The sequence below is a fragment of the Haliaeetus leucocephalus genome, unplaced genomic scaffold (genome assembly GCF_000737465.1).
Source record: "Haliaeetus leucocephalus isolate CR32 unplaced genomic scaffold, Haliaeetus_leucocephalus-4.0 Scaffold657, whole genome shotgun sequence".
In the NCBI taxonomy this organism is placed as follows: domain Eukaryota; kingdom Metazoa; phylum Chordata; class Aves; order Accipitriformes; family Accipitridae; genus Haliaeetus; species Haliaeetus leucocephalus.
The window spans coordinates 1,007,930-1,033,142 of NW_010973093.1; the positions used below are offsets into that span (position 1 = coordinate 1,007,930).

The 25,213-nt window shown below is 46.1% G+C and overlaps 1 protein-coding gene across 3 annotated transcripts in view; it reads left to right on the top strand.

The window, feature by feature from the left end:
* The window catches only part of SAP30BP (SAP30 binding protein), a 30,887-nt gene extending 19,492 nt beyond the window's left edge, over nt 1-11,395 (top strand). For 2 of the 3 annotated variants that reach the window (XM_010579332.1, XM_010579330.1), the window contains 7 exons: nt 4,645-4,733; nt 7,280-7,371; nt 7,834-7,894; nt 8,384-8,435; nt 8,831-8,889; nt 10,121-10,205; nt 10,885-11,395. In XM_010579332.1, the coding sequence (XP_010577634.1) occupies nt 4,645-4,733; nt 7,280-7,371; nt 7,834-7,894; nt 8,384-8,435; nt 8,831-8,889; nt 10,121-10,205; nt 10,885-11,066 (620 nt within the window). In that variant the 3' untranslated portion in view covers nt 11,067-11,395. The remainder of the gene's footprint in view (nt 1-4,644; nt 4,734-7,279; nt 7,372-7,833; nt 7,895-8,383; nt 8,436-8,830; nt 8,890-10,120; nt 10,206-10,884) is intronic. The other variant, XM_010579331.1, reaches the window with a different exon arrangement.
* The last annotated feature ends 13,818 nt before the right edge of the window (nt 11,396-25,213 follow it).

Below are 25,213 nucleotides of genomic sequence, written 5' to 3' on the forward strand. Positions count from 1 at the left end.
CCCCCCCCGCCACGTGAGGCTTCCAGCTGGATCCATTCCCTGATCTACTTAGTGCATGCTAGGTGACCACTAAGAGTCGGCACAAAGAAAACAGTAGCGATGAACAGCTGGGAAGGGCATGGTTGTCCTGATTTATGCTGAGGTAGTTATCACATAGTCAAAGCCTGAAAGAATGGGAGGGGAGGTTTCAGCAGTTACTGCCCTGTGGTTGAGGAGAAAGTATCTGTGAAATTTATTTTGATAGAGTTCTGCATCAGTGTTGTTCTTCTGGTTTTTTTGTACTACTCTGAAGAGTACATGGTGCTGGCAGGACATTTGCTGTTTCCTGCAGCCTTGCAAAGTAATACTTTTAGGATGCATTTTTTTTGCCTCGAAGTTCTTTGCAGCATGGTTGTTTACCTTTTGGACTGTAAGAAACGTTCTCTCCAGCCCTTAGAATATCTGAGCACAAAGTCAGTGTTCATAGAGCAGAAAATATGGCTGAGTTGCAGGTCTCTTTCTGCATTTCTCAGCCCACAGAGCAGAAAGGGAACTAGTGTCCGTCCATGGATGGGTGACTCACTGGCATGTTGTTGCCTCCAGTTCTTCCCTCTGATTTGGCTGTTCTGGTGCCAGGAAATCAGAAACCCACACACCCTGGTTTATGCCAAGCAGACTTAATTAGAGTGCCAAAGAATGCAGTTTTAGAGACCAGGCACCACCGGTTTGCATGTCTCCAGGGAAAGCCATGCCCCTCTGATCACCCTTTCTAGGTCTTTGCTTGTTTTTTGCATGGTGTGACCTTTATAGACAAACTGGCACCTGATATTGCCTGTAATCCCTTGTGGCTGCTTAAGACACAGCATACAAGTGAACCTTGAAAGGAACTTAATCCTACTTGGGGAGTGGTGTTACTCACTGAGAGAGCTGAGCCAGACCTCAGGTGATCCACACCCCAATCTGTCCAGGTATGGCCGGCTCTCTATTCCTATGCTCTCTATTCTTTTGGTTTTCTCTGCACTAGGAAAATATGCCTACCCATCTGGAGGAAAAAAAAAGCTCCTGTGTGCCCCCTGTCCGTGTCTCCAGCATAGCCTTTGGCCTGTGAGCAGTTGTTTCCCTCTAGAAGGAACTGAGTGCGCAGTTTGCGCTGGTGGCACTTTCTCTCCTGCTATACAGTATGTCTTTGTACTGTTGGATATACTGGTCAAATAACCCATCTGAAGCAGATTAAATGTAGCATTAACGTTTCCATTTAATTATCTGCCTCACCAAGAACTGGCAAGCAAATGTCCTCCATTGACTACTGAGATGCTGAATCTTTGCTACGTAAACCCTGATAGTTGGCTCTGCTTTGGCCTCCTACATGGAGCCTGGGAGCAGCTGAACATCTCTGCCTTGCCACAGTGCATGTGCAGGCTGCACAAAAAGCTACAAGCATCTATTGCTTGTGCCGATGAAATTTTTAACTTTTAGGTCAGCTTGTGGAAGGAGAATGCACGGACTAAGCACCAGTGGCAGTGTCCTTCAGCAGCAGGATGCTTTGAGTTGCAGACTTCGCAGTGCATTGGCTCCTACTTTCTTGAATCCCCATCTGAGTCATGGGATCTGCTTTATGGCCTTAGTTCTTTATCTGGACTGTGAATCTGATTAGAGGAAGATATTTACTTACTGTGAGCCAGAATCTGGGTGTGCCCGTAGTTATTAATCGTGCCAACAGCAAACTTCCTGAGGTCCCCACATGGAGATCCTCTAGGCTGTGAGCCAGCAAATCACAGGCCCAATTAGAGACTGCAGCCAGTGTCAGTACCTATGACTCATGTAAAAGTAAAACTTTGATCTTGTCAGAAATAACAGGATGTACAAAGCAGTTAGATGTATCCTGTGAGGACACACCTTGTTGTTAGCTGTCCATCTGCATTTACCACTGTATAGGCAGAAGAAAGCTGTTCTTGGGACTTAGAAAACACAAAATCTTTTATACAGGAGCCTGTGGCCATATATGCAAATTCCATGATTACCTTGAATGATAATCCCAGCTGCCCCTTTCTCTAGGAAAAGACCTGGTGGGAAGAAGCTGTGGAATCAGCCATTCTGCTCTCTGTTTGAGGAGGAAGTTTGAGGACTGCTTGAGGGCATGAATAATTTGCACTTCCTTACTGTAAAATAGGCCTGAAGGGGTTAAACTCATCCTTTTCTTCCTACTGATGTGGCATTTCAGTCTGGCTGTGATGTGATGAAATACCTGAGTAATGATGAATGTTTGTCTGTGCTCAGTTTGTGAGGTAGAACAGGTTGCACGTAGCCTCACTGCTGACTCAGTCTTCAGCTGTGTACAGCTATGGTGGGATGGCAGTAGACAGTGATGTCTTAGTTCCAGTTCCTTGTAAGGCATTAAGAGATGCCTTCCCCCATCAGTATAATGTTGATAAATGATTGTTTTTACATGGCTCAAACAAAAGAGAAATGAGCACCTAAACCTTGAAAAGTCATGGGTCAAACTATACTGTCTCATTGGGAGCTCTTGTTCCTCCTCCAGTGTTATTTCTGTTTCAAAGGAGCTTTGAATTGATTGCTGAACATACTTTTATGACTGTGATTTCTTTGATGCTAGACAGAGTTCTTGCCCATAGTTCCTGAGTTTATATGAGCCCACAATTCTCCTTCCCATAAATGTTTTGTTTCTCTGTGTCTCTTCTGGTCATCTGCAAAGATAAGGAGCCTATGGGATGTCTAACTTGGAGCTAGGCTTGGGGTTTTTTTTGTTGGGTTGGTTTTTTTTTTTTAGGTCCTTTCTTTGCCTTATGAAGTCTTGATTTGGTGGCTTTTTTTCTTTTTTAATGTTTCTGCTGATGCTGTGAATCTCTTAAGCCGTTAATCAGCTTTCACCTTTTCCGGAAAGCCTAGTGTGCCGTCTATTGTGAACACTTCTGTCTGTTTGCTACTGTCTTCTGGGTTCCTGAAACACTAATTAAGCTAGAGGCTTCCCCATCCCACCAGCAGCTGTAACCTATAACAAGCGTCTGCCTTGTTGTCAGGGAGCTCCAGTTTGCCTGCCTTTCTGTAGGGGCTCTGGCAAGCTTTCCTTCTTCCATAGAGGCACCCTCTTAGTAAATGCCAAAGGACACTTTTTGTTCGTTACTAGCAACTGCTGAAGAATTTAACCCTCAGCAACATCTTGATCAAATAGAATGAGTGGTCGCCTGCCAGCTTTGCATCTCTAAAGGATATTATCCTTAGTGCTTTACGTTTTTACAAAAGAAGTAGAAACTGTAGTAGCACTGAACGTGTGTAGTGTTGATTATCTGTAACCTCAGCTATGTGATGCTCTGTGCTGGAAGTCAGGAGAGCATGCTGTGTTAAAACACCAGTGTCTGTCCTTTGGGCCCTTCTGGCTTTGGTCAAAGGAGCTGAACTTGAGTGTGCTGGAACTGCAGTTCAGGCAGTTTTTACTGAGGAATGTATAATTGAGGAGCTGCAAATGTGAATGGCTTGGTTGATATGACTCTGTGCTGGTGTCAGGTCTCTTTTATCCACTACAGACTATGACTCTGGGATGTGTTCCCTGTACAAATTATGGTTGAAAACAATCCCAGCTGCTTAAATGTGGCACAAATCTTTGCTCCAAGACTTGGCTAGAAAACTGCCTGGGTTTCCCATAATAGTGGGAAAATAGCAAGCAATAGGGGGAAACATGGCAGTTTCTTTTGCTGATAACTCTGTAAACTAATCTTTACAGGGCAATTGGGTACTCTAATAGTATATCCCAACACAAACAGCTATAGAAATATGCCAATCTGTACTGGTCTGTTCTCAGTCCTGCAGAACAAGTTGTTCTTTCTAGCAATAGTCGGACTCTGTAAGCAAAGATGAAAGTGCCTGTTAAGGAAATGTTAACTTAAGGATGAAATGTAATTTCTTGTGGTTAACTCCTGATGGCCTTGGGGAGGGTTGTTCCCTTCTTGAGCTGTTTTGGTTCATGTAGGTAGGCCTTGAAATAAATAGGACCCAAAGTGATTACCTCCCCAAGAATGGCAATGGACCAGGCTGCTTTAGATTGATCCTGTGATACTCCACATACACAGTCTGATTCTCTCTCTGAGAGTATCCTGGCACAAGTTTTGTCAGAGACTCCAGGTTATCTAAGCTGTTCAGAGCAGGACTTTAAAGTGTGCATGGAAGACCTGGAGCAGTGGAGGGCTCAGTATGTGGTGCACAGTGCAGGGGTTTATAGATACATTCACGAACCAATGTTTGTTCCTCTGATGATCCTTTGCCTTTGAGGATCTTATCAAGAATTGCAGCTGGAGGAGAAAGTAGCTTAGCTTTTCACATTTCCATTCTCTGGTGAAGAGACCCCTGAAAATAAAGCTTTAAGCATGGGTGTGACACAAAGCCACAGTGTAAGGTAGATATCAACAAAGCAAGCATCACATCCCTCTTCTAATGATCTAAACTTTAGGTTAGTTCCTTTTTTTTTTTTTTTTTTTTTCAGCACTTTGAAAACACCACAAGTACCAGTTGACAGTGTTCCCCTGTTACTTTTACCTGTCAGCTTTCAATAACAGAGTAGCCTTAGCAAGGACATAAAACAAGTTTAATGACTTGCATGGCTTAAATTCCATTCAGTATTGCCATAACTCATCACCAGTTTGCTCTCTACAGCTTCTTTTTCAGAGAGAGTGCGGAACATGTCTCCAGACGAGATCAAAATCCCTCCTGAGCCTCCTGGCAGATGTTCTAACCACTTGCAGGTTGGTATAAATCCACTCTTTTGTTGTTTTTTTTTTTTTAAGGGCTTGCAATTCAGTAGGGAGGGGGGATATCTGGGAAGTCTGCTCAGTATTTTTGTGCAAGTTAAAAATCCAGCATTAAAGCTGGGTTTTTACCACACTGAATTTATGAATGCACTGTGTTAATGCTTTAGACTTTACAGCAATTCTAGTTTAGGAATCTCAAAGTAGTAGTTTAAAGCTGTTTTCCAGTCTCTGTGGGTCACTTATGCTTTAAAATGGCCCTTGATCCCACCAGTGACACAGAAGCAATGTTTACTGTGAAGGCTGCTATCCTCTTACCTCAGCAAATTCAGCTCCGTAGGAAGGAACAAATCATTGTTTTTCTATATGGGCCTGAGAGTACCCTAACTGGAATAGTTGAGGCAGCATTGACTGGATTCCTTTTCCACCTACATATCTGTAGATGATAAACATTTAGAGGGAAAGCTAGTAACTTAGAGGCAGCAAAAGAAAACAAATGCATGTTTTCTCTGGTGCACACCCAAATAATTGGAGTAACCAACTTTGCAATAACCTTCTGCTCTGTTCTCCTCCTCCTGATGGAGGGCAAATGAAAGAGCAGGGGCTGCTGTTTCCTACCACCCATATGAGTTTTAACTGCAGTTATCTTCCAAGTAGAAACACAAGTGAAGAGTCACTTCTGGAATGCTCTATAAAGTAAGCTAATGTGCAATGGTGGTTCAGAATGACTCACCATCCAGATCATGCTTTCTTCTTCTCCACACAGTGTACCTGGGCACACCCATTCCTCATCTTGTGCTGTAGGAGGATTTTGCTGTTCTGACATCAATGAATTAGAGTGCGTTAGATCTGAGGAATGCACAGAGCTTGAGAGAGCAGACAGAATAAAGCAGATTTTCTTCCCCTTTGACAGCAGTTTACTATGTTAAATCAAAGGAGAACTTGTCCTCTGTTAGCAGGTCAAACCACATCTTAGAGCACTGTGAGCAAGAAGATGGGATTGTTCTTTAGAGATGCAAAATGTTCTGGACTTTTCACTGTTGATTTGCTCTTTCCTTTTGTCAGATTCTTCCTCTAATAAACTGTATCTTGAACTCTGCCAGAGGGATTATTTCTTACTATAAAGTTGACTGAGTAATTCCCCATCTGTGGACTTTGTGAACCATATTGCTACCTCCATGGGGAGGGGACAAAAGGGAACACCTATTCAATCATTTCTACTCCCCAAATTCACCTTTTTGCAGTTGTTCCTTCAGACCTCACAATGTGTGTGCCGGATGTGGAGATTGTGTAATTTCTTCTTGCTAGTTTTGTGAGGACTTGATGAAAATTTATCTTATAAAGCTTTTTAAAGGTTGATGAAACAGGAGTTTCATATCAGCTCTTAACAATCCTCTTTTATTCAGGCGTAGGCAAACCCTTAGACAATAGTCAGTTCTGTATTCAAGTTGACTGTCCATATGGAGGAGACATGAAGTGACTTATCCAGAAGCAACAAAGGAAAATTGACTCAACTCTCTCATCCTGAAAGACTGAAGGCCTACCCTCTGGTTTTACTTTATATGCCTCTTGTACATGAGAAATTTGTGTCAAAAAGAAAAGATGAAGGAAAATACTGAGAATATTCTCCTAGTAGTACTACTAAAGTTTGTTCCATCTGAAAGTTTCTGCTTTTGCGATCCCTTCAGCATCACCAGAGTAAAAATACTTTTAAGGTCTTTCACTATCTTGCTAAGGAAGAAAAAAATCATGTATATTTTGAAATCTTTCAGTCTTCTTGGAGAGTAGACTGCTTGACATCTCCAACCTGAGTCAGTTAAGTTGCCTTTTGCAGGGGCTTGTGGCTTCAGTAACATACCCGTAGACTTCATAACTATGTGAGTGACCTGCAAGGAGAAGCTGATTCCATTGAACTGGCCACTTGTGCCCAAGCAAGGATTTACAAGTGCATTGTTCCTAAGAGCATTTGGCTGCCAGTAGATACCACCAGCAATACTTGATGATCACACTGGGTTTAGTTGTCCAGCAGAGCTCGGCTCTGCTTGTCTGTTACCCAGACATAGCCATGAGCCTTGCCTTCTGTGCAGTGTAGCCCAGCAGCTGTTTTTCAGGTGCACGCCTGAGTCTGAAGGTGGGTGTGATGGCCACAGTAAGTTGTCGGAGAACCTCTGTGGAGTTCACCTGTCCCTCTCAGAACTGGCTTCTACTTCTCTACAGTCATAGCTATAAAGGGAAACAACGGACTGGGAAGACAGAGTGTGCACTACTGCCTCAAATATAAATCTTTAATCACTGAAGCCTTCGGAATGTGCAAAGATCAATTCCCTTACCCATCCAGACAGTCCATGAAGATACTTTCAGACCCTAAGGGAGGGAGCGTCTGTACTAATCAGTCTGCTTGGCCTTAAGGGAGAGGTAAAATCCTTGTTCCATGCAAGGACGTCAATGGTTCAGTTGGCTTGTTTCCACATGTAGACTTCTGATAGTTTGCTGGTGTGCTCCTCTTTTTTGTACCAGCTCACTCTGTAATCTTTCTGCCTTAGGATAAAATTCAAAAGCTGTATGAGAGGAAAATAAAAGAGGGCATGGATATGAATTACATCATTCAGAGGAAAAAGGAGTTCCGCAACCCCAGGTGAGCCACCATTTTTTCCTGTGACCAAAGCACTGCAGAGCAAATCCCAAGAATTTTCCTCTTTGTTGGAGTTGTAGCAGAAACAGGATTCTGAGCAAGAAGTACTACTGCTTACAAAAATGAGAGTCATAATTTGATTGTAACTGAAACAGTAAAACTCTTCTTTGTGTTCCTTGAGGCAACAACTAGTGTTGGTGTGTCAGATTTTAAATGTACAGGCTTTGGATGAAGTATTTTAGAAGATGTGTCTGTTCTGGGAGCTGGGAGCTTAATTTGGGGGAAGTGGGAAATAATATGGTTAATGGCAGGCCACATCCATCATAGGAAGCATAGCTTACCAGGTTCTGATTTTACTTTTCCAGTATGAAGAGGTGACAACTGCTTTCTACTAACAGATCTGGAACACTTCCATTTACTTCTAGCTCACTGGCTCTGTTCTGAACTCTTGTCTTTCCTTTGCAGCATCTATGAAAAGCTGATCCAGTTTTGTTCAATTGATGAACTCGGTACAAATTATCCAAAGGTGAGGTGCAATACTTTTGGCTGGCAAGGGAGTGGATAAAAGATAATACAGGGGTGTAAGGTCTTACCTCAGGCTTTATTGAGTCTGCTTGTTTAGAGGTCCTTTAAGGGAACTTTAGTCTGATCCTTTTCATTGAAGTGAACATTTTTGTCTGGTGCTGAGCCTCAGTGCCTCCAACTTCACTATAATGATTCTGAACAAGAACTGCTGAAGTGTGTAGATATACGTGAAACTCCTTGGTAGGAATAGAAGCTGAGCAGCAGAAAAATGCATGACTTATCCCAGCATCCTTTTGGCTTCAAAGCTGTTTCTTCATTCACAACAGAACGTGGTCCTATAAAAGAAGGTCTGATGTGATCTTTGTGTCACTGGGATACAAGAAGACATCAGTAATGAATATCATCAGTGAACAGAAATACATAAAATATTTTTGAACTGGGTTTTGTGTATATGTGGAAATAGCCTTAATCTGACTTTTTTTTTCTTTAGGACATGTTTGATCCTCATGGCTGGTCAGAGGATTCATATTATGAGGCACTAGGTAATTCCAGGAAGTCTTTCTTTTGTCCTAACTTAGCTCTTTGTGTTTTGTAGTTAATTAACTGCTCTAGAGTCTTCACTTCCTTTATAAATGAGAAGTTATCACATGCTGCTCTTTAACTACTTCATTCTGGTTGGATGTGCCTGAATGTTATTGATGCTTCATCAGTCTGGAAAGCCTTTTCATTTAAATGGGTTCTTCAATGTTTTAATCTCTTAAAACATTAATATAGTGCAGTAATGTTTTGATTAAAAAGCAGTAGTTAGTTTTATGACAGTTTAATTTTCTATACACAATTTGAAGGGTTTGATTATTTGATAGGAAGTGTGTGAGTGAGAGAGAACTATGGATTTTTACTCTTCCTGGTGCTTCTTGTAACTTCTGATCTGTCTTAGCTAAAGCCCAGAAGATTGAAATGGACAAATTGGAGAAGGCCAAGAAGGAACGCACAAAGGTAGCTATTCAAAACCAAAAGAGATGGAGATGCAGGGTTTTTGTTTGTTTCCCTGCTGAATTTCATTTTGTTGCTTTGCTGTTTCTAATGAACTGTGCTCTGTGCCAATACTGTTTATTTTTCCCTGGTTCTGTCCTTTCTTCTTGCATGTCTTTTTCTAAGCTGCACAGATCAGTTGTTTGCCCTTCCTTATAGGCCTATTTCTATAGGTTGTTTGTTCCACTGGATTTCCTTCTGTTTTGTCAGTTTTCAACCAGGCATCTTAAAATGGTATTCAGTAAGCCAGATACAGGCAAAATAATGCATTAAGAACAGCTTTTTTTCTTAATCTATGACATTTTGCCTGGTGGCATAGCCTAGTTATAGCTTAATTTCCTCACCTTATCGCATTGTGAAACAGTATCTGCTTTCTGTTCTCCTTGATACTGCCGCCTTGGATCTAATTTCCAGAAATGTTGGGCCTATTTTAACTTTAACTGGGCTTGTCACAAAATGTACATTCTTATGTACCCCCCAAAAAGAACACAGACAGGCTTTGGAAGATTTTATTCCTGTCCTTCAGTGGTGTTGCCTTTTAAGCTAGTGGCTGGCATTAGAAAACTGTCTAATGTTAGAGATTGCTATCTAACCTTGCAGAAGGCTCCTTCCATATTGAGTATGTGGAGGTATTTTTTTCTTGCAGTGCATGCTGTGTCTTGCTGCTTGTTTTGTTTTTTGTACAGTAACCCAGGTATCTGATTACGTCCTTGCCCATATCTGCAGTTTTGAAAATATGAGACTGCATGCTATTGTAGCTGTTGTTGCTAGGTTTCCTCCTATGATGCTGTCGCAGTAAATTGTGCAGGTAGGGACTTGTCTTGCATGTTTCTTAAAAGGAAAAAGAACAGGAACTTCCAACTGTATAAATACTTTTTTTTTTTAATGACCAGGATCTATCCTTTCTGAGCTGTATCAAATTCCTATGCTTATACCAGTTAACAAACACATTTTTATTGTATCTGACTTAACAGCTGGGTTGCAGGAATCCTTAATGATCATGACTTCAGTATGCTTTGGCCTGAGGTCTACATCTTTCTCCCTGCTTGACAGTCAGCTTGGAGGCCAATGTCTTACATGATGTTAAAGCTGCTCTTAAAAACATAGAGAAGTGATGTGGGTTAAGAAAGATTATGTATATTAAAATTTCATTTTTATCTTCTCCCCTTTCTCCTGTGTGTGTCTCCCTTCCCAGATTGAATTTGTGACTGGCACTAAAAAGGGTACAACAACAAGTGCTGCTTCTACAACAACCACAACAGCCAGTACCACTGTAGGAGGTAAAGAACAGTTGTGATTGTACTAAGCTGCAGTAATGCTGGGATTAGTGCTTCCTGGAAATCCTGAATGCTCCTTATTGATTGTGTATATAATGTGTATATTGGTCTTCCTTCCAAGAGTTGACTAGCGTTTCTCTAGTCCCTGTGTCCCATAGCTGTCCTTCTGCAATGAAAGCTTAGGAAGCAGGTTGGAGAGTGAAGAGGTTTATTGGCAGGTCAAGAAACCTGCTGATGTTTATGGTTGTAAAGTGTTCTTGGGACCAATACATCTCAAGAGATTTAGAAAGACTGAGAATTGTTCTCCTGCCTACGGCCTGCCTTTTAAACTGAGAGGAAGGGAGAAAAAAACACTGGAGGCTGATGAGTGTGCCCTGTGCCTGTACTAGAGCAACTGAGATACGTGTGCTCTGTTAAAATTAAACATGCTTTGGGGCAGGGAGTGAACCTGTCTCCCATTTGGCTGGAGTTCAGATGTAGAGTTTTACTTTGGCTCTTGAGGTATAAAGTTATCTTCCCTCCTAAACATTTACTGCCAGTGTATGCTGAAATTAATGTGAGGGAAAGTTGTCTAGTCAAGCAGTGGTATATTAAGAGTTGACAAGACAGGGTGTTTCAAAGGGGATCGGTGACCCTTAACATGATGCTAATCCTCGTTTGTTTTATCTAATCAAATTCACAGACGCCCAGAAGAGGAAGAGCAAGTGGGACTCGGCCATCCCTGTAACAACGATAGCTCAGCCCACCATCCTCACCACTACTGCAACGCTGCCAGGTGTCGTCACAGTGACAACTAGTGCAAGTGGATCCAAAACTACAGTCATATCAGCTGTTGGCACCATTGTGAAAAAAGCAAAGCAGTGACTGGTGCGCTGTGCCTGGATTTTCGGACTTAATTGTCATTGAAGCCATTGTTCTCGGAAGGGAGGGGTAGCTTTCGCCTTTGGTAAAAGATGACAAGATTCTTTGAAACAGACCACAGTTCCCATTTGAAAGAATGGGGGCAGGAGCAGGCATGCCAGCTGTGTGCCCACAGGAATGGACCTCTGCCGAAAATGCCTCTGCCTTTTCTTGCTGTGGGAAGAACCAGTCTCTGTGTTGTGCTGGAGGAAGGTGGTATCTGGAGTCAGCTTGTAAAAGTTAGCTTATTAAATTACTGTGTTAGGGTCTTACCCTACTTGCAAGTGTGGTTTGGGGGGGTGGGAGGGAAAGGCAAGTAGTGAAGGAGTATCAGTATTACCCTTGTGTATTCCAGGTCACGCTCAAAGGCTGCTAGCAGGTTGTGATATGTGCCTCCCTTGTGTACGCTCCAAGGGGATTAAAGCAGAAACAATTGGTCAGTGTCCATCTTCAGATGTGTAGCAGAGACTTGGAGTGATCTACATCTATGAATTTGGACTCACTCTTTGTTATAGTACTGACATCTGTACCTGTGTGCATATCTGTGTAGATCTTTGTGACCACATGTTAAATAGTGGAACTATTGAGGAAACTGTGCTGAAATAGTCTTGCAGGGATGGAGATTTCTATGCAGAACCCACAAGCTGTAGAGGTTTGATTTGTGAACTCATTTGCAAAGACCTGTGCAGAAAACTCTTCCATTGCCATGGAATGAGATTGGACAGCAGATAAGCAGAGGAGAGTGATCTTAATTGTGATATTGTCCATCTTTGTACTAGGTAGTGATGTACTGTGAAATGCACACATGGCAGTTACTGTTTGCTCCACTGTTGTGAAAAAGTATTTTCAGTTAAAAATTTTATTGTATAAATCTTCTTACCTGTGTAGCAAAAGATTATTATAAAAATGGAAAAGTCTTTAAAAAAACCCTGGTGTCATTGATGTGTCTGCATTTCTCATCTCGGTGAGGGAGAATCAGTATCCATTTGTTGTGCTTTGGTTTACAGCTATCATTAGGTGAGTATGTAATAATTCCATGAGAGTGGGGGTGGCATGAAAGTTTTTTCACTTTTTTATTTTTTTAAATCTCAGACTCTGGGGGAAAAAAAATGGAGCATTAAACTGATTTTGACTGGAGATACTTTTGTTGTAGAGGATGTTCTGAAATAGTTGGTAATTCAGCTGTTCTTAATGTTATTTTTTTTCAAACCTATTCCTGCATCTTAAATGTCTTCAAAAGGTACCTTCTAGTACTAGCACCTAGGTCTCTCATAAAACTTTCATCTATAGCAGCTGGTCTCCTAAAAAGGAGGTCAACAGCAATGAAGTGGTTTGCTCATTGTTTTGAGGTAGGTGGGATAAATAGCTTGAATGGTTCCATTTGTGTAGAGAAACGGCTGCTAACATGGACTTTTTTGTTCTTTGTAGTGGTCCCTCCAGATTATTTAAATGGTCTTTAATTCGTAAATCATATTTTTCAGATTCAGTAATTGTTCTGTTTCCCATTGTTTTAAATTTCTACCCAAAGCCTGTTTTTTCTAGTGCATAAGCAGTGATAGGAAAGACTTGCCAGATCAACAAAAGTGTAAGTTTCTTAGAATTCAGTGTTGCTTTTTCAGGTTTTTTATATACCTTATGTCACTCCTGATCCAGAGTTTGCATTTATGGAGACTTAAGGAAGAAATAAGAGGTTGGTTTCCTGCTTTTAAATCATTTCAAAATGTGCTGAGCACTTTGTCCTGGCAGTCATTTTAGCTTTAAAAAAACCCAAACTGTGTATCCAGGAATGCTCATGGGGGAGAAACCAGGGAACTGATGAGACTGTAGCATGGGAAGTTGGGGATATGGTGGAATTGCTCTTTTTAAAGCAATAAAATATTGAAAGGCATGAAAATAGTAAGACATCTCTGTTAAATTACTTCGCATTGGGCTGCTGACTTGATTCCTGCAAGCTTGTAACAGATGCCTTAACTCCATCCTCATCCTATGGAAGATGGTAACAGCTCCCAGCCTTCTATTTTGGGATTGTAATGTACTCTGCAGAGGTTGAAGGTGTTTATTTCCTTGCCTTGAGGAACAGAGTTTTCAGGGGTTTCCTTTAAAGGCCAAGGATGTACTTGTGGTGGGAAATACAAGCCATTATGCAGCTTTGCAGCTCCATAAGGTGACTCTTCTGTCTAGACTGTCTTGTACAATTCCATCCTGTTTAAAAACTTGTATGGTATAAACATCTGTGTTAAAGTCCTGCTGAACAACATGTGGATGAAGGTGCAACAGTAGAACTGCATCGAGGTGGGCACCAGCTGCTGCAGTTTGTCTCAGACTATAGATTGATGACAAACTTTGGGCACCAGAAGGATCACTGCAATTGTCTACTGCTGAGAATAGGGGTGGGAGGTATGTCTGGGCTTCTAGAACAACTAACATTACTCTAATGAGTATCCTTAATATGTGTGCTGTGAGCAAGTCTGAAGCTGAGATTCAGTATCTCACTGAGGTGTGTGCCAGTACACAGAAATGCAGCCTAGTGCCAGAGATACCAGCCAGTCTTGTCCATCCCCTTCCTCTGCCCTGTCTATAACTGTAACTGGTGGTAAGCACAAAGTGGGAGAGTCTGATGAGACTACGTTAATTTAACCAATCTTACCAGTTAAGCACGTGACAGGGCAGCTGCTGAAGTTCTTGGCGATGAATCATTTAACTACAGAAGCTACTGAACATTGTTTAAGTGCAAGTATCTTATTCATATTACACATCCTGGCACCCCACCCCTTCCTCGTGCCCTCTTCCTTCTTGCTCTGCATTATCCATAGTCATTCCAAACCTCTGGATTTCTTTGCAGACTTTATGACCAGAGCTAAGAAATGCTGCTTGTTTAGCTCTTGCCTTGCTGCAGCAGGCAGAGTGACGATGTCCAGCAGCTCTGGAGCAATAGGAAAATGCTGATCAGCAGGGCTTGATGATGCTACAGAGAGGAATAAGGAGAAAACTTCCTAAAACTTGCTCTGCTGAAGTGTGCTGAGCAGAGATGGCCGAGGCACCTGGAGCAGCAGTTTTCAAACTCCTGCAGTAACAGGCTTCTGCAAGAGACCTGGCTGAACTGGGCTGCGCTCTGGCAGCTAACTCCTGAGCTCTCATGACTTGAGTGTTTGCTATCCTCAGTGGAGAAAGCAACTTGAAACATGCATCATGTGGTTTGTTTTTTTTCTCTCTCTTTTCCAAAAAGCTGGAGTGGAGACGCCAACCATTGTATAACAAACTTGCAGCCAGTACAATAGCTTGCTGCTCTTGTTTATCTTGCGTGTTGCTATCGGAAGTAATAGATGGATACAAAGGTTGGGAAACTACAGTTCTAGGAAAAAGCCTCTTTCCTACCTCTGAGAACGTGATCGTACATGTTGGTGGCTTGCACTTAGCTGTGGTCAGCCAGTGCACCAGAGGAAGGTGGAGGGAGCTTCAGGTGTGCAAGAGCAACGTCCTGAGTGAAAAGGATCCTTTCCTGGCCCGTGAAGCTGTGGCCTGAAGCCCTCAAACGGGAGTTTTGACTAGTTTGCTTGTTAGAAATCTGTATGGCTGTGATCGTACTAGGGCTGTGTGACAGCTGCTGAGCACAGGAGGGCTGGAGGGACCTGCTGAGGATTTAAGTGCCTGTGTTTTAAATGGCCCCTAAGAGCTGCAAGCTGTGTCTGAGCTGCACTAATGCAAACTTGCAGCTTGCATGGCTAAAGCATTACTCTTTATGCTGCTGCAAGAGTGATTGCTCAGGCTGCACTTCTAACTTAAAAGCTGTAGATACTCATTTTTACCTCTCCTCCCAATGGGAGACTAACTGTATCCAGGAGAGTAAAATCAGTCCCACTTTCATTATTCCTTAGTCTGAGAATTACAGGCTCATGTTCCTTGAAAACCACGGGACTTCTCTCTGCTTACCATCTTTTTGAGCATGGGTGTCTCCAAGCTTGAGTAGGTTTGTCTTAGCTGAAGCTCCACATTTGAGCGTGTGTCTTTGCCGTGCTGGTCTGCTCAGTGGAGGGAGGAGAGCTGCTGTAATGAAGTCATCCTTGGCAGAGTTGGTTCTGCTCTTGCCCTCCCTTCTGAAGTCTCTTCTCCCACCTCCATGCCCTGAGGTGTTGATTTTCTTTCCTATTTGCTTGCTGTGATTTAGAGATCTGCCCTCCTTTGATGCTGTTGTGGGAAGGGATTTTGTGTGTTCAGGATTTGCTTTTTATTTTATGTCTCGCTGGGTGCTGCCTAACCGAAAGAGCAGGTGGGGAGGGGCAACCCTTGCCAGCCACACCTCAAACCGTAAAATGTGAGCACCCGAAGCTATGTTTTAGTTGGATTGCTGCTGTACTGTCTGTTTTATGAGAGTTATTTACTGAGACAAAAAAAAAAAATAAAAGAAAAAGTCTTTCTTGCCAAGGCTTTGGGCCATGCCAAGGCTTTGCCGATGACACAGTCGCCTCTAGCAGCGTGGAGGTGATTGCTTTAGCCGGCGTCTGGCCAGCTGACACCTGCATGAGCTTCTTTCCAGCTCTTAGTCATTGCAAGGGAGAAGAAATTGTAGTTTTCTGCACAGGCCCTTAAACAGATGGTCTTTGTAATGTGCCCAGAAAGTTATCAAAGGGTATGGGCTGCTTGCTCCTGTTAAATAGTGTGAACCCAGGAAAGCCCAGAGTTGTCACCTGCAGAGAAAGAGAGATGCTTTTCAGCAGGGCTCTCCAAGACTGCCTAATGTTAAAATAAATAAATCGCTGTTGAGGTGCAAGACCCATGAAGGGGCAGTGAGGTTCCACCAAAGTCTCCTCTTCCTTTGGGGAAATGTTTACACACCAGCATATTCATGCATCACTCTTACAGAGCAGTTTTCCACCTCCGAGCCTTGTCGTGCGCTGCTGTTCCTCTGACTGTTTATATTCTACTTCCTTCCTTTTGTTCTAAGCGAGAACCATGGACACTGATGACTTCCAATATTTAGTCTTTGTTTATTTGAAACTTGTCTTTGGCTGGGGCTGGGCTTGTGCTTTCAGTTGCCAGTAAACAGCAAAGCATCAGGATTTCACAAGAAAAGGTTTTGCCTTTTCACGTAGAAGGCGTCTGTCTGTCTGTCCTCTACCATGTTTGTATGAACCAGCATTGGGAAGAAGACAAGCCTGCCTTTTGGTGCAGCAATAAAAGGTCAAGTTACTGGTACTTTTACCTCTCTCCTCTTCGCGTAGCCTCTTGTAGTGCCTGGAGAGCATGACAAAAGGTGACAGTCCATCTTCTCTCCAAGTTTGTGTTGGCTGGCTCCTCACAAGGCTCTCACCCACGCTATTGAATATCTTGTATAGGGCCAGCCAACACAAACCAGGAGGAAGGGTGGGCTATCTTGCTAAATCTTTCAAACACAACATCACTGTGCTTTCAGCCCTTTGGCAGCTGGGTAAGATGCTAATGTAACCCTGGAAGGTCCTGTTTTCCCTGGATGGATGTTAGGATTGTTGTAGGCTGAAGTTTTATCCTAGATCCTTTACTAACATTTTCCTCTTGGGTTGTTCTGGTGGGCCACTCGCCTCCTGCTGCTGGTCCATGCTGGAGGCAAATGGGCATCAGTGATGTTCAGCAAAGATTTTCCTTTAGGTATGTGTTCATGACAAGAAACATCATTGCAAAACAACGGACAAGTGTAGTTAATGCTGTCTTAGGGGAAAGGCTGAGGGAGAGAATATGGGAGGATTTCATCTTGCACTTTTAATTACCTGGGTAATTATATTAAGCATAATTTAGTGCAATAAATTATGTGCACGTTAATGTACATTAATAATACATTATTAAGCATTCCTTAAATTTATGCCAGATAGCAGGATATTGCCACTACAGAGTACAGTGCAGCTATGGGATCAAGTATCCATTTTTCTTTTAGCAGTGTGTGTTGTTACAGAATTCAAAAAGGGAATAAAAAGTGTTCCAGCAGCAGAATCTTGGCTGTAACCGCTCAACAGAGACCTAGAAAAAGCCCCAGAGCCGCCTCTGGGCACACTACAGTGGCAGGATAGAAAGAAGAAAGGTTCTGTACAAGCTGTTGTGGTATTAAAAAGAAGAAAAGAATTAACCCTAAAATCACTTGTAATTATCAGTAATTGGCACTTGGACTGGCAGTCTCAGCAGAGAGTGCAATAATTTAGTGTGAGCTATAAAATGACTTGGTTTTACCCCTAGGGCAAAAATTTCTAGGCCACATTGCCACAGCAGAAAATCACTGATTTATAATTGTGAGGTCCACCATGTATGCGGCTGTGAGCTTTGGTAGAGCCATCTGCAGCAAAATCTGCTGATCCTTCCTCTCTGAAGTCCCTGTTCTCTGTTGTTTAAAACAGCAAATTTGTGTGGCAAAAGCCTGATCCAGCCCCCAGTGAGTGCAAGGTATCGAGCAAAGGCAAAAACTTGAGCTCACCAGGTATTCTTCCTCCCTGGTGGAAGTATCTTGGAGAAGTTGCCTGAAAGGCAACCCATAAAACGACAATATTTTTTTTTAAAAGACAAGATGAAATGAAAACCTGTTAAATTCTTATGACCACTTACTAAGAATTTCTAATTCCTCTCTGCTTTGTTGCCTTAAAATTTGACGGTGGAGTTGTCTTGTTATTAGAAAAGTGCCTTTTATCAGCCCTGCAAATGTCTAGTTAAATGCAGCCTGGTCTCTGGGAAAATTCAAGCTCCATGTGCTTGGAGATCTGTTAGGGGCTGGGGGGGACATGTCTCAAAGAAATGTGCAAAATTAATATCTCGGGCTTTTCTGGCAGCACCCAAGGTGAGTAAGTGGGCTCATTCTCACAGCTGGAGATGCTGAGCAGAGCCGGTCCTGCCTTGCTGCTCCAGGCTGGTGGGACAAAGGGGAGGCAGATGGTGTCAGGCAGCCCTGGGGCTGTCGGAGTGTCTGTAGGTGAGACCAGAGATTCTTTACAGGAGGGAACATAAACGTCCTCCATCTCAGGTGAAGAAATGAGGACATCCAGAAACCAGGGACACCAAGTATTGTGGTGGAAGCTAGCTGCTCCCAAGCTTTTCTGCTTGGCTCTAGGGTTCCTGTTGGGGAACTACCACTGACCTACTTTTTTTTAGTAATATATTTCTTGCTTGTAGCCTAAAGTGCCTTTTTTAACTCCAGTGCCTGACAGCATTGCTTACCCCAGTGGTAATGGAGAACTGTGGCGGTGGGAGGTAAGCTGGGGCTGACAGGAGCTGGGTGCTTCTGGTGGACAGGACCAGGGGAGGTGCGCAGGCATATCTGCAAGCACCAGCACAAGGTCTCCTCCGGACTCAGGAACCTGAAGCCCGGCTTTTCTCCACCTACAATATTCTACAACATCTGCTGCTTCTGTGCCTCTGCCAGGCAGAGCGGGACCCTCTGCCTTCAGCCCCCCAACAGTAACGATCTGCTCTTCGCCGGCAGCCGCTGCTGTAACTCGGGCATCAGAGCTTCATGTTCCAGCTCTCATATTGTAGTAAACGTCTGTTGTGGTTTAAAAAAACCCAACAACAAACCCCCTTAATTTTCAGAGTTTTGGTTTAAATATAGGAAATCGCATCTCCAAAAGGGCCAGGCTAATGCTGAGGTTGCCAAGTCAAGTGTTCAAAAACTAGGAAGTACCAGACTTAAACTGCCTGGGCCATCTTCAGCTGCGCCCCTGCCTGTTTCCCATTTGCTGCAATTTTTAATGGCATGAGCACATCCTCCTTTTTCCTGGGGCTTAATCAGTTTACACATATTTACTTGAGCTTTCTATTTCTTGTAGTGAAAGGAATCCTGCTCCTCACTTTCATGTGAATCAGTGCTTGGTCACCATCATTAGGGAGTCGATCAGCAGCCTCTGTCATGCCATATTGATAATGAAGAGACCAAAATTGCCCTGCTCATATTTCTAATCTCCAAGGCAGGCAGGAAATATGTGACTTTTTTTGTCTGGCTGTTGCTATTGTTCGTGTTGAAGCTGAGGGGATGCAGTTTTCCTTGTGAGGATTTATTGGGGAGCTAAAATGCAGCCTCTGCTATCGCATCTGCTCTGGTATGTGTACACTCTGCACTGTGGGAGCTGTGGCTGGGTCTGAGCCGTGACAAACCCCAGGCTCTGAAGCAAAAGGGTCCTGTGTGACAAAAAAAAAATAACCTCACCTGAACTCCAAACCCTCCTCTGCTGTTCCTTGGACTGGGAAAGGGGTTTTGGATCCAGCCCAGCAGAAAGGCTGGATGCAGTGGTGGGATTGCTGCTCTTTGCACCTTTGGACCTTGGTAGGATGCATTAGGACCAGGTGTGGATGGGTCTCATTTACAGTACTGTAAGGGGTTGCATTGACCCATGAGCCGGATCTATGGCAGATGCAGAATGGGCTGTCGTGCTCTGGATAAAGCGGGATGCAGATCCGTCCTCTTTGCAAGCAAGGTACCGAGGCTGGGGTCGACAGCTGGGTGGTTGTTGTCGCGGCAGGAATTTACTTGACATTACCCGGGTGCTGGGGATGACACCCCCAAATCACGCCAGTGGGAAATTTGGAGGAGAAACCCCGGCGAGGGGGGCTGGGGAGCACCATCGGCTCTGCCCCGAGCAGGCTGGTGAAGCCACGCAGCCGATGCCGCCCACGCTGCCCGTTGCCCGCAGACCCCTCCACGCACCCTCGGCGTGGCAGGCACCTTCCCACCACCCGCTCGGCCCTTTTCCTGGGGGATGGTGTTTGTGCAGAGGGAGGGTCCAGGCGGTTGTGCAGGCTGTGCCTGCCCGTCCAGGTGTGCGAGGGAGGAATGCCAACCCCTGAGTCACAGGCACCCCCTCCTCCCTCCCCAACTGGGATAAAGCTCGTCCTCACCTGGGATCCAATCTCATTTATCGTGGCTCCCACCTTTCTTCCCCGCCAGCCCCCCGGGAGGGAGAGGCGGCAGCTCCGGGACAGCGAGGGGAGCGAGAACAAAGTTGATATTTGACTGGAGGGTACAGAATTCAGCGGGGAGGTATGTGGGATCGCGGGCTGTCTGCCCTCTCTGCCGGACTGGAAGTTGACGTTTAACCGGAAAAAGAAAAAGGACAGAAAAAAGAGGAGGGAGAAAAAAAAAAAAAAAGAAAGGAAAAAAAAAAAAAGAAAAGGCTAAGGCTGGAAATTGAGCCGCGGCAGCGAAGCAGCGCATTCCCCCTCTGCCTTCGGAAGAATTTCTTGGCTTGGTGTGTGGGTGCCTCTTATTCAGGCTGCAGCAGAGGATTTGGACACTGAGTCAGACCCAGCGCTAATGAGGTTTGTGGAATTAATTCATCTGTGCTCTTTAGCGTCCAGCTTGCTTTAATTTCGCAGTGTTGATTAACCGGGGGGTGAAATAAAGCGCAGGGCTCCTTGTGCCAGCAGGTAGGCAGGGCATGGAGCGAGGGTGCTTAGCTCCCTGCCTGCTCATTCCCCCTTTTTCCTCTGGTTTTGGCTGTCGGACGCCGTCTTGTGCCTCTCGTCCGGCTGGGAAGGGCAACGCTCGTGACCGAGCAGAGCTTTGCGAGGCTGCACGGGGCATTTTTTGTCTCTGAAGGTATTTGGAGGGGGGGCGTGGAGGTGGGGGTACTGTGGGGTGGTGAGGCAGAGCAGAGCCCTTTGGGGACCATTCGTTGTGGGTTTCAAAGGTCGTCCTCTCCGTCTGCCCCACTTCCAGGGAAAAAGGCGGTTGTGCCTTGGAGCTGGCACCCAGGGAAAGCTTTCATGGGTGAAACAGCTGGCAGTCGGCTGGGCTGCGGGTGGCTCCGACCTGCTGAACCCAGGGAGGTTGTTTTGCAGGATGGGTGGCTTGTGTGCAACCCCCCCCGCCAGGGGGGGAGCGGCTGGGAGCAAGGGGAGGGGGTGTCCCCAGAGGAAAAGGCCACGGGAGAGTGGGGGTTCGGGGTGAGCTTTGCTGAATTGCAGGTGTCGGGGTATTTGCGAGCCGGTGGACCTGAAACAGATGAAAAATAGGGAAATGGGTGGATGGAAGGATTGGTGTGAGGGAGCTGGGTTAGGAGGAGGAAAAGAGGGGTGGGGAGCTCCCACGGAGAGGAGGGAGAGGAAAGGCATCTTGTGGGGCCAAAGGAGCAGAGAATGTGCTCGGAGCAGCACGTGGGGATGCGCAAGGGGGACGGGAGGGTCCTGGGGCTGTGCTGGCATTCGGGCAGCCCTGCAGGCAGGGTCCCGACCTTCCTGCCTGCTCCTCAGGGCTCCCCCCTGCCCGAACCCGGAGGGCAGAAGGAGGAGATGGTGCTGCAGCCATGGGCCCTTTGCGCAGGGTGGTGTCGGCAACTCTCCAGCTCCCGGCAGCTCCGTGTGGGTCCCCGGGCTGGGTCCCGCTGTGTTTTGTTCTTTGCTGGAGGATGCCAGGGACCGTGTCTGGGGTCTGGAGCTTGATCTGGGAGCTGAGATTCCCCCTTTTCACTGGAAACAACAAATGGTGACACTGGCATGGAGCCTCCTGGCTGCAGAGGCACACCTGGGAAAGGAGGGGAAATGGTTGGGGAAGACAAACAAAATCAAAGACAAATATGATTTCGTGTTCAAGCAATGCTTTGATTTGCTGGTCAAGCATTTGGTAGTTTTCTGGGGATCTGGCTTGGTAATTTCCAAGTTTTGGAGCACGGTCCCCAGGAGCTCTGCGTCACCGCGTGTGTCAGGGAGGGAGTAGCCCCGGGAGGGAGAGAGCGTGAGCTGTGGCCCTGATCCACGCGCCCGCAGCTCTGCCCTGGGAGAACTGAGTCTGCACGAGCCACTGCGGCTGTCACTGTGCTGCCCGCAGGGGAGTGGGACTGGGGTCCCTGGGAGAGGCACCCAGCTGCCTTTCTGCTTTGCTTCCATCACTAGTAGCTCTCCCTCGGGACCCCCAGCCCTGTGCTGAGGCTGATCACGGTGACCAGCACCACCTGCCTGCCCCAGCAGGCTGCAAGCACTGTTGTCCTTGGCACACGTGGGCAAGCAGATGCTCCTCCAGATGCCTTCCCATCTACCAGGGCGTCAGTCCCCTACACAGCCCCAGTGCACCCCTCGGCAGGATGGGGGTCTGTAGCCACAAAAAAGGCAAAGCCCACTGGAGGGAGGAAAGGCTGCACTGGGGAGCTCGAGCATCTCCCTCGCTTTCCCACTCCTGTGTCTGTGACCTGCTGGGTGTCCCCTGTGTGGCACCTGGGACCAGGCTCCCACCATGGGCTCGTGGCTTGTCACAATCTGCTCCTTGGTCCTTCTCCCCTATCCGCTCCGGGGCGATGCCCAGCTTCAACTCTGTCCTTCCCAACACGGAGCTGCTGGGATGGCGTGGGGACGGAACGGGACAGGGCGATGAAGCTCTGCCACTCCAACCCTTTCTACTGTCTTATTGCTCCAGTGGTTTCTTTGGAGCATCCCCTGGGTTTTGGGGATAAGGTACCTAGCCTGGGCTTCTCGAAGCTCGGGGGTTCCAGGGGTATTTCTGGAGCAGGTGTGTTGGCTGTGCTGAGGTGCAGGCAAAGACTGGGGGAGGAGACCAAGAGGAAATGCTAGAATGGTGGTCTGGGATAGAGGTAGGGTGTTCGCGTGTAGCCAGGAGCTGCTCTGCTTCATTCCTTGGTTTTGCACAACTGAACAGCATTTTTTTGTTGTCATCATGAAAAATTCAACCCAACCCCTGCAGCTTTTCCAAAGTGAAAGTGGCATTTTTCCCTTCCAGAGGACACATTTGAAATCAAAGGATGGCCGCTCGCATATTTTTGCACAAATATTACGGGCTGCATTCCTGCAGCTGGCAGCGCCGAGTGGCAGCAGCGGTGCTCTGTGCCACCAATGCCCTGCCCACTGGCAACTGCCCAGCTAAAGCCTTGGAGGTTGGCAGCTCACAGGGCAACAGGACGTCAATATCGAGCTGAGTTTTATGGCCTTTTATCTCAGCACTTGAAAAGACATGACAGCAGTTTATGCGTCCAAAGCCCAGGGCGTGCCCATCCATCCCTTGGTGACTGTTTCTTGACTTGTGATTAAAGGAGGATGAATTAGGTCTGTGCTTTGAGGCGACCTTGGAAGATGGGTGTGTGAGCTGAGCTGAGCAACCTGGTCCCCTGTACTCAATCTTTTCCTTGTGGCCTTTACTATGATGGAAGATGGGATTTGCCGAGTGCTCAGGGGATGTTTTTGCTGTGTTTTCCCTTGACGGGCTCAAAGGACTTCCCTACCCTTTCATCTCACCTCTAATTGGCATCTCCCCACGTCTCTGTAGCACTAGTCACTGTGGCTGGCAGGGCTTACTGGGGCGGAGCAAGGGAAAAGGGATTTTCCTGACTCCAAAACCCACCCTTCTCAGTGGCGAGGGATACAGTGTTTGCCAGCATGTAGTGGCACAAGGACTTTTGCTGAAGAAGGTCATGGGCATGTCCAGGGACAAGGGTAACTGCTGGCCTGAGAGCCAGCTCTGGGGCTTGGCCGGGGGGACCCCCCAAGACAAACCTGTGAAGAGCCTCAGCTGGGGAGGGTCGGTGTTGCAGGGAGCTCTGCTCAGGGGCTGCAGGAGGGAAGCAAAGAGATTTCCTTGGTCAACTGGTACCTTTTATCCATAAGAAAACCAGCATATTGGCTACCAGGTCCGGACGAATGGCAAAGCTTCCCTGGGTTTCCCTGCAGAGATGCTGTCCTGAGATTTCTGTATTTCTCACGTTTCAGTTATTGGGCATTAATTACTGCGATAAATCCCTCTGGGCACAACTGACAAGATAAGTGAGATACCAATGTCTTGTCATCTGTTACCCGTGTATCCAGTGACCGTTATGGAGAACAAAGTGCAAACACCAAGGGAGATGTCCTCTGGCATTGATGCTATGTTGGTTGGAGCTCTGTGCCGCAATGATTTCTGCGAGCGCTCAGCTTCATGCGTTCAGTGTATTTCCATTGGCTTCAGTAGCTGATGCAGGATCCAGAGGCCAAGCGTGATCCAGTGCTGCTGAGGCCAGAGCAGGTCTTTCCAAGGGTTTGCCTGGGCCCCAGGTCAGGCTGTTAGTAGCTAAGTCACCAAGTGACCAGTCTGTGTGCTGGATGTCCCCCTGGAAACCCAGACATCTTCATTGCACACAACAACTATTTCTATTTTCCTTCCCTGTTTTAAGTGGTTTTCACATTCTCTTCATTTTTTTAGAATCAGGGCTTGCACAGCAAGAAGCTATAAGACAATCCATTTGCATCTTATGTTTCACGCTTGCGTCTTCCAGAAAGGAGATGCTTTAAAATTGTCTTTATACCAAGTCTTTTGCCTTGACTGGTCTCACTTGCCCTGCTGGGGTGCCAGAGTCAGAGCCACCATCCAGCATGGCAGCCACAGAGCTCAAGTTCCAGCTTTGTCTCTTTTGTTTACCATGTCCAAATGCTGACTTCTGGATGGCACTGAGTTTTCTCAGTCACGTGTGGGTACAGGGAGAATGGCTTACTCTGTTTGGGATTTGGCTTCTGGATCCACACGAGGGGTTCCTGCTGCCCTGAACAGGACAGATTGGAGCTGCCAGACTCTCAAGACCACAGATTCATTCAGCAGCTCCAAAGCTCCAAGCCTGGCATTTCCCAAGGCCTCACCCTCTATTTATTGTTGGTTCGACCATCCTGGAAACTCTTAGTGCAATAGGAAATAGCTGAAGGGAGGGGTCTGTTTTGCTTTGGGGGAGAGGTGTAGACAGTTGCTTTGTTTTCCTCCTCTCTTTTTTTCCTTAACCTGCCAGGAAAAGCAAGGTCTTGACCTAGCTGGTTCTCGCATATGTGGACAGCGCTGGGCTCCAGCTGGGAGCAGCCTGGGCTCCGGCTGCCTGCACTGACCCCGCTGCCCCAGGGGACCCGGCAAGCTGGGCACCCCAACTCCAGAGCACAGGGGTGCTGTGGCATAGCAGCTGCCCTGCCCTGGCATTGCTGGGGACTTTGAGCCTTTCGCAGATGCCTGATCATAGGATGAGCCACTCCTGGTTTTGCTTTTGTGCCCTGCCCTGCTGAGATCAGAGATTGCTTCCAGGCATCGGATTGCCCTGGGTGGGCAAGGCTGTCCCTTGCTGGCAGGACTGGGCAGGGCCTCTGCAGGAGCTGCCCCGATCATCTCGGGGACCGTTTCCATCTCTCAGCTCTCCGCAACGTAGCGATCC